Here is an 8,881-nt window from a genome sequence, read left to right on the forward strand (position 1 = left end):
TTTGCAGCTCCAATTGTCTCTCTAGCGCGTGAAGCAATCTTACCCTTCAATCTGCACCTCTACTACTCAGTGTATGCCGCGGTCGTTATGTTCAAACTTCAAAGGGTAATTCCAGCTTCAAAAGCATCTTGTGGTACATTATGTTGTGTAATAGAAAAGGAGTTGAATTAAAACGTTCTTTAGTTCTTGCTGTGTTTTCCATTTATAATGTTCTTGGGAGATCAAGTTATGTTGTATATGCGGTTGCACTGCTTAGCTTCTAGGAAAAGCACCACAATTAGTTGCACATTCGCTGGGCAGGTCATCCAGTTATCCAGTTTATTTATGCCCAATAATTGAGCAATGTACCCTTTTCACAATTTTAAAACTGGGTTCTAATAATATGCTTTTTAAAAACAGTTATAAGCTAAATACTTTTTTCTAAAATGAAAAATAATCCAGGTTTAATGACCCATGGCTTATCGGCTTCGTTAGTCCAGAAAATTAGGCTCCACAAACTATATAATTAACAAAATTAACGACCATTTCAGACCTAACCTCAGCTCGGACAGTTCAAATTTCAGTCACAATCTAGAAAGATGTTTCGGTTAAACAAAGTCTAAGCATCATCGAGAATTCAGAGACAGATGGTTTACCACCCAATCAGGAGAGGGTTTCTTTGCATCTTAAGAGCATGATAATGCAGTGCTATTAGATATATGCCTCGCCATTCTTTCCATCTTCCAGCCCAGGCTAGGTGACGCCGCGGTAAAAACTTGCTGAACTACCAGCCCTGTACCGCAGATAAGGGATACTAATCCCTGCCCACCACCGGCACAACAGTTTCAGTGCCATCTGGTCGGCTGACCCTTAGCATAAGGCGGAGATGGCCGGAATGCGTTAATCAGCAATATGAGTTAAATCTTGCGATAGCCACGAAGGGAATCCAGAAATTTGCAGAACGCAAGTTGCAGCATATCAGGGAATGCGTCGCCAAAGCAAGTTCAATCTACAAAGTTCTGGGTAGCCTCCCCTGCAGACAAAATCATCAACTTAGTTATCAGATAATAATCCTCCCAGGAAGAATGCAGAGGTAGCTTTTGAAGAGTAACAGCATAGATGATACAAGGTAGCGATGCTTAATGGTGACATGTTTGATTTATGTCCTTTTATCAGTCCCATCCACACTGAATGTAACAGCAGAGCAGATCATATGATTCAAACTGATAGTTTGCACCATGACCACATTGTTTATGCATATCATTCTATTGACCCCAAAAAGGAAAATAATGATTTCACTGATAAGAATCAACAAGATACCATGAATAATGGTGCTATGAGGAAGTTAGAAACTGAAAAAAAAAACTGGTACTAACCGTGCATGCACTTTACAAAGGTCTCAAGCTCTGAGAAGCACACATCTCTCTGCAAAAGGAACGGAGTTCGCTGACGGTATGCAAAGAATGAGAGATGGTGACGGTCAGGATCATTCCTCGGCTTCGCTGTGTCAAGGATCCGAGAGTACATGTCCACGTCAAGACATGGAAGAGCACTCTCTACACTTACAGATAGACCATGATCCCATGCTGCGTTCATAACCTGCAAATTTTCAAGTGTACCAAAATTATCCACGGAAAAAAATTAAACACGCAATCGTAGCTTCAGAGAGTTCTTACAACATCTCTCACCTGCCAGGTTAAACCTTCTGGGTCAGCAAATGCTTCATCATTCTCCTGAACTGTAAATTCTGGGCCATAACAAACCACTTTAAGAATTATGGAATGCTTCTTGAGCATTCTGAAAACTGGAGAGTATCCATCTCGATTTGTAGGGTTGTAGAATCCTGCAGTAAGCTCTGCAGCATGGCTTGCAGTTCTGTACCACCAATAGATGGAGGGGATCTGAGGAAAGATAATTGTCTTGTCATGAAACAGCCGAATTGGCAAGAGAAATATGAGGGGCAAGTTCCATGGACTTATCAGGGCAATATATGCTATATAGAAAGGCTGTACTATGAGACCAGGCAAGCGATCCACTTAATACATGTATATCCTATTATGATTACAGTACTTCACAAGTTCGATGAGTAAAAAAATTCAGCCTCTTTTTTGTCCGAAATTTTTAAATAGTCGACCTAATAATTAGCATTTTGAGTAGCTTCTGTACCGTGTCTCGTCTAAATTTGAGGGATGCTTCATGATTATGCATTCAACTCCCCGTAACTTGTCAAAGCTATATTACTTACTAGTTTTTGAGCAATCATTGGTTGCTTTGAACAGAAGTGCAACCCAGAATATAAAATAAAGAAAAAAGAGCTTAACGGATACCCATTACGTGCAAAGTTTGATGTGATATACATGGGAAACTAGAGAGGCAGAGAACAACAAGAAATGGGATACATGTGAAGCTTCTTTAAAAATTAGAGAATATGATGCTTCAAGGTCCAACCAACAAATGTACCAAGATATAGCATACCTTCACCACAATTGCTGCTCCATCAAATGCAAGAGTAGCAAGTGAGAGCACCTGATCCACATGATCTATGAGGATTCCAGAATACCAATTAAGGAAGAAACGCCCATAGTAGCTGTCATAATCACCTCCGTCACAAAAAAAGCCAGTCTCATGTGACCTTGAATTATAGTAGCCAGCATTATCAGGCCCACGGGCCCAAAACAAATGCCCCCGTGTCAAGGCTGATTGCCGTAGGTTCTTTTGCATATACCTGTCATAACACTGTCGAAGAAGCAATCAACAAAGAATACATTATGTATGCATTTACAACTTATGCATGCTGCCATCCATAACAGAAATGTAGCACGACATTTTTGTATGTGTGCAATCCAAAAGATAAGTTCAAGTCATGGCCCACATACCAACAAAACAGCATTATATGGTTCTCGAAAGGTGCCTACTGTGCATTTTTGTTTCCTCTACCACAGCTTAATAACAACATAACAAGGTAGTAATATTTTACACTCCTTCAGGACCAATGAATAAAATGAGAAGGGTTCAGAATCAGGAAACAAGGTAACTGGAGTAAGTGTCCCTATCCTTGATGGTTCGAACTTGGAAATTGGAATTCAAGTAAATACGTCTTTTTCTTTGAATAAGTGCAAGAGGTTTGGAGTTTTAAGTAAGTACCTGAAACTCGCCAATACCAGGATATCTCCAGCCCATTTTTTCTGGACACGAAGGGTATCTTAGCTCTCCAGAAGCACCCAATCCAACCTCAATAGCAGAAATAAGACCCTCTTCAGATAAGCTTCTGAATTCCATATGAAAGCTCCTCATGAAATCAAAATAAACCTGCATATAATCTCATCAAGTATCAATAATTCAGTGTACATGTCTCTCCTTCTATTAGAGAATTGATATGAAAAAGATTAATGGCGATACAATGCAAGTTCAATGTATCGAATGACAGGACAGCTCTTGGCTATCACAACAAGATATACTGCAATTACAACTGTGTAGAAAGGACTACCATTTTAAATGAATTAAAAATGTCACTAGGAAAAGACCGAAGTAATGCTCGTCTAAGGAGAATGACAGCTTTTTAAAAAAAACAGAGATGTTAAAGGAGGGTTTATAGAGGAGAGAAGAAAAATTACCAAGGATGACCCAATACCTCAATGCCAGTTCTCCCTCGAAGGACTCGCTCTTTGTCAATTCCCCAGGAAAGGCATTCTGTATTCCTCCTACCTTCTCGATCAGTGAAAAATATATCTTGGTTCTCTTGTGCAATTTCAATTACCCACCTAGGGAGAGCAATTAACACACCACCAGATCCACACTCCCCAGACCCATGAAATGACAATACAACCTTAAATTTGTTGAAGAACACTTGTTAGCCAATGTAAGTCTAGTTCAATATAACAAGGGAGATAAGAGAAGCATATCCAGTTTAAGGATTTTAAATATCGTGCAATGCTACATCATGCTCATAATTGAAAATTTATCATATAAGCTCAAAAGGTTTAGTCATGTTATTTCCTCGCTTTGGAAGGTCAGATTTCTGGTTATGTCAAGAATCAAGAAAGTTGAGTCCCTTTGGATTCAATGAATGGATGACTTCTAAGTCTATGCTTTAGTATGAGAGATCCAGGTATACTCTAGTAACTTGCTATAATTCAACCACCAATAGTACATGTGTATAAAGTTACAAAAAAGTACGAAAATGTCAGATGTGTGAGTAATAGCATCCTAGAAAATGCCATAAGTCATGGTAGTATTCTAACCTGAACTTTTAGCTTGAACTCTTTAATAATACCAAAAAGGTCCCTGTAGCCAGACCATTCATACTTTTGAGGAGTCCAGGCTTCCACAATCCCCCACCAACAGTCTACAACAACTCCATCAACATTCAAAGACTTCAGATGCCTTAGTTCAGCGCGTACAGCCTCAGGATCAACCAATTGGCAATAACAATTGATAATGCCCATCTACAGCAACAGCAACAATGCTAAAGCATGGTGTGATAGATAGATTATAGATGTCGAAATTTCAGGAATATATGGTTGGAAGATAAAGAAAACATAGAGTTCTCAACTTACAATTTATTTTAAATGCATAATCTTAAAAAGAACGAACTGCATACGGTATGATTCTCTAGTTCTCAGTCAGATTCAGAGAATCCGCGTGAACTTTGGTGCTATGTTAAGTATTCAAGTCACACTTACACATGCACCTAGCCATGAGAGGACTCACAAGTAGGGGCAAACCCGGTAAAAAGATACAACCAGATTTGCAAAGTACTATATCAACCCCCTTAAACATTTCTCTTCAACCTTTTTGGCCATCTATTACATGACATGATTAAACCATGTGCAAGTGTAAAGAGGTTCACCAGGAAGCGAGAAAACAGGATTAACATAGCAGATATGGGATCAAGAGGTTCACCAGGAACTTACAGACAAAGAGGCGTACACTGGTATATATGGAGTTTTCGTGAAATCACCCGCCCATACTGCTGATGCTCTCAACAGCTGCTCCAATTGAACAATAAAAGAAAAACATGAGGTTGTCGCCCAATTTGATTTGCTAAATCAGAAAGCCCAAACGAAAAGTTGGCTGCAAACAAAGAATCAGTGAACTCGACAATGCAATTACATGATAAATTACTGGTCCATACAAATAATGCTATATGGTGCAATTAGAATATCACTGAAAGCTGGAGCTACAACATTCTAAGCCCTATCGACGGTCAACTAACTTCATGGGTTATAGGCTATAAGAGCTGATAAAGACCAAGTTATGATGGCAAATAGGCGATGCTACATCCCAAGGTTATCTGGTTTATATACACCGGCATACCACAAGCATCCATTAAGCGAATCAAACTGCAAACTTTGCTCACCTGATCACTTCCCATACAATTCAAAGAATTGGCTGAACTTGAATTCCCATAGCTCTCATTCTTTATGCTTTGCTCTGCCACCACCACTGAATCCAATGACGACGGTGACAGGCTATCATCTGTTTGTAGGGCTGAAGCCTGGGAATCTATTGGCGTCCCAATGGCGTAGCTGTTCAGAGAGTTGGTAAAAACTGGGGTTTCCAGAGAAGTAGCCTGGAAAGCACCCTGCTGCAAATACGAATCATTTCTTGCAAAATCAATACATTTTTCATTCACAACGTTTTCAATTGAGCAAGGGATAACATTATCATACGAAAAGTGGAGAGCTCCAGCAAGCAAAATCCGAACATCTATCTCTAGTCTAGGTAAGTAAGGGCAATAAGACACTGGAGAGGGCGCACGTACGAATTGGGCAGGGGGAGGGAGAGAGGGCTGGGGAGAGGAGAGGAAGGTGGTGCCGTCGGGGTGGACGGTCCACCCGGCGGCGCGGGCGAGCGCGGCGAGAACGTCGTTCATGTCGGCGCGGGCGGGGAGGGGGAAGTTGCCGTGCTGCCGCAGCCCGGCCAGCATGCGGCTGGTGATGGCGCGCCGTTGCCGCTCCCGCAGCTTCGTCCGCTCCTTCTCCCGCTCCCTCTCCCGCTCGCCGCGCCGCCGCCCCGGGGGAGGAGGCGCCGCGGGGGTGGAGGCGGAGGCGAAGCCGCGCGGGCGGCGGCTCGGCGGCGGCGGAGGCGAAGTGGACGGATCAGCGTCCCCGTGGGGGTGCTTCGTGGCCATGGCGCTCCGCCCGGCGGCCGCGGCGTCGGCGCCGATCTGCGAGCGCTGGGTAGGAGGGAGGGGCACCGCGAGCTGCTGCCGGCGCGGCCGCTGGTCGAGGAAGTGGAGACTCTGGAGTGTAGGCCAGAGGAAGGAATGCTGACGAGGCACCGCTGACCAAGCATTAAATTTAGAAGGTTGTAAATCCATGCGAGATTTGAAAACGAAAATTTAGAAAATTTTGCTAGGCAAAAGTAAAAAAGGGAAACGCTATCGCTCAACCGGCGGATGTTTGTGCGCGCGCCGACCTCCTCCGTAGCCGTCGGATTTGATTTGAATCCAGCGACTCAGAAGCAATCTATATCCTAGTACAGTTCTTACAACGCACCCCTTGTGTTCAGTTGGCTTGACCGAAACAAATGGTCCGTTGCGAACCGAGCACTTGCAACCAGCAGCCAAGCCGAGCGCCCCTGCCTGTAGGTGGTCTTCGCCGAGCGCCGCCGCCTGTAGGCTGTCATTGCCGAGCGCATTCATGTCGGATCTCCGACGCCAAACACCACCCGGCAACCGGATCCGGCGAGATCCGCCATGCAAGCGTGAAGCACCATCTACCTCGCCGCCGTCATGGCACCACTAGCACTAGCAACAGCCACATCATCACGCCATATGGGTCCATGTCCACAGCCACTTTCTGCAACAACAACAACAACAACAACAACAACAACAACAACAACAACAACAACAACAACAACAACAACGTTGTTGCGGACAGCGGGAACGAAAGACGTATGTGTTAGGGCGCGATGTGACCGGAGATATTGTTGCAATTTTTGCAACAAGGGTCTTGTTACAGAAAATTAGGCACAACGAGAGATGTGTTTGCATTTTTTTGCAACAAGGGTATTGTTATAGAAAATTAGAGAAGAAGAGATTTTGCAACAAGAACTTGTTGCAGAAAATTAGAGAAGAAGGAGTTTCGCAATAAAGGTCTTGTTGCAGAAAAATAGAGAAAACGCAACAAGAGTATTATTGCAGGAAATTAGAGAAGAGAAACTAAAGGCTCGCATGATAGAAACGGATGGCTTGCAAGGAGGCCGATCTTTTTAAAAGATCCGTCGACCGACGCGTAGCACGCCCGAGTTGTAACATGGTAGATGTTTATGATCGGTTGGGTCCCCACTCTAAATTGGTGACCAAGTTTTTTACCCGAGCGGAGTTTCCCCCTTGAATTTTCATTTTGATCAAAGGACTTTTTACAAAACTAGTGTTTATCGTGAGCAGAGAAAGTCACACCACAAACCAACATCATTTCTCTGCCATTTATTTTTAGTCTATGTGTGTACTTCGCTTCTGGTGAGCCATCGCTCCTCCCTTAGAGGCGTCATCATCGCCATCCCTACACTCTGTGTGCGGTCTCACCTAGGCCCTCTTTGGAGCGGTGTGCGTGGGTTTTTTTATGTGTGCCGCTCAGTGTTTGTGATGGTTTTTGCCCGGTTCTTCATAATTAACTGGGCAATCTGGTTTTCGCTCGGTTTTCCCTAATTAACTGAGCAACTCTTTTCTTCTTAATGAATGCAGGATAACTGCCATTTCAAAAAAAAATAACTTCTGATAAGCCACCTTGGAGATTCGCAAAGTTGCATATCAGCGATGGAGTCGCGTCGAGCTTCGGTGAGGAGGTCTGGATCCATCAATCTTTTCTTCGGTGGCTGATGTGGTGGTGTCGAAGGCAGGTGACGGGCGTTGGTATCAAGCTCTGAGATGTTCTGCTATCTTTTCAGTTTGGTCATATCGGTCTTTACGTGACTTGTACTTTGATCTTTATGATATGAATGAGACATGTATTACCATGCAAAGAAAAAGTACATCAGCCAGTGATGAGTGTCATTGCGTGAAAACCAAAGCATTCCTGACATCCCAAATTTGTCAGAGGATCAGCAGTGTCATGAAAGGTTGTGGTGAGATAGGAAGACGTCGTGGGACATTGATCTTCCATATGAGCTTAATGTCGGTGCAGTTTGGCCTGATGCCAAGGCATGTCATATAGCTATTGCTTTACAGCATAGGAGGAATAAGTGTGTGCATGTTTCGGTATCCTATAGACACATGGGGCAATTCTCTGATGGGAGGATCGTTTTCGTATGAAGATTTCTACATGTGTCTAGCATGTCATTGTGCAACAGCCATCCAAATACCTTGGGGATAGTTCTTTTGCTGATAAGCCCAACCGAATTTTTTTAGAAGTCCACTAATGAAAACTTGACTAATAGGCTTCTAAAAAATATTTTTGGTTGAGTTTCTAGAATAAGTTGGATAGGGGGGCAGCTTATTCTATAAGTCCAAAAAAGCCACCAAAAGAACTAACCCTTGGCCTTGGTCTTGTTAGGAATTTTTGAGGACCAAACCATGGAGAGGGCAGGGTCGTCAACGACTCTTTACATGGTGGAGTAAGCAACTTTTGTTGAGAAGGTCCGGCCACCAAGCATTGATCATTGATCAAGCCGTCCAATGAGTAACACACCTGCAGTAGAGCACAAATGGAGACCAGTTCTTGGATTGCACGGGTAGAGGTTAATAACCTAGTCGTGATAATGACATTCTTATTTTCACAAACTCCTATTTATCATGTTGCATAGCTTATTCTTTTTTATGAAATTTATAGGAACTCAACAGCCTTAACAAAAAGAAAAAGAAAAGAAAATTGCCTTATTCAGGTGTCACATTATAAACTAGTTTGATTTGTCACCATGATAAAAGTTGATTATAAGTACATGAAAAACGATTTATGTC

The 8,881-nt window shown here is 42.9% G+C and overlaps 1 protein-coding gene across 5 annotated transcripts; it reads right to left on the minus strand.

Moving 5' to 3' along the window:
- Positions 1–458: 458 nt before the first annotated feature.
- LOC123131992 (beta-amylase 8) lies at positions 459–6,234 on the minus strand. 5 transcript variants are annotated; one of them, XM_044551735.1, is made up of 11 exons: positions 5,998–6,188; positions 5,744–5,965; positions 5,339–5,566; positions 4,893–4,967; positions 4,221–4,424; positions 3,611–3,805; positions 3,124–3,288; positions 2,455–2,715; positions 1,668–1,880; positions 1,356–1,578; positions 459–1,012 (listed from the first exon to the last, which is right to left on the minus strand). In XM_044551735.1, exons 2-11 carry the CDS (start codon positions 5,906–5,908, stop codon positions 984–986), a joined length of 1,758 nt encoding a protein of 585 aa, XP_044407670.1. In that variant the 5' UTR covers positions 5,909–5,965; positions 5,998–6,188; the 3' UTR covers positions 459–983. The 5 variants fall into 5 exon arrangements, with proteins under 5 accessions (XP_044407670.1, XP_044407668.1, XP_044407667.1 ...); XM_044551733.1 differs by having other exon boundaries at positions 5,339–5,563; positions 5,744–6,234; XM_044551732.1 differs by having other exon boundaries at positions 5,744–6,232.
- Positions 6,235–8,881: the final 2,647 nt, after the last annotated feature.

Source organism: Triticum aestivum, chromosome 6A (assembly GCF_018294505.1).
Source record: "Triticum aestivum cultivar Chinese Spring chromosome 6A, IWGSC CS RefSeq v2.1, whole genome shotgun sequence".
In the NCBI taxonomy this organism is placed as follows: domain Eukaryota; kingdom Viridiplantae; phylum Streptophyta; class Magnoliopsida; order Poales; family Poaceae; genus Triticum; species Triticum aestivum.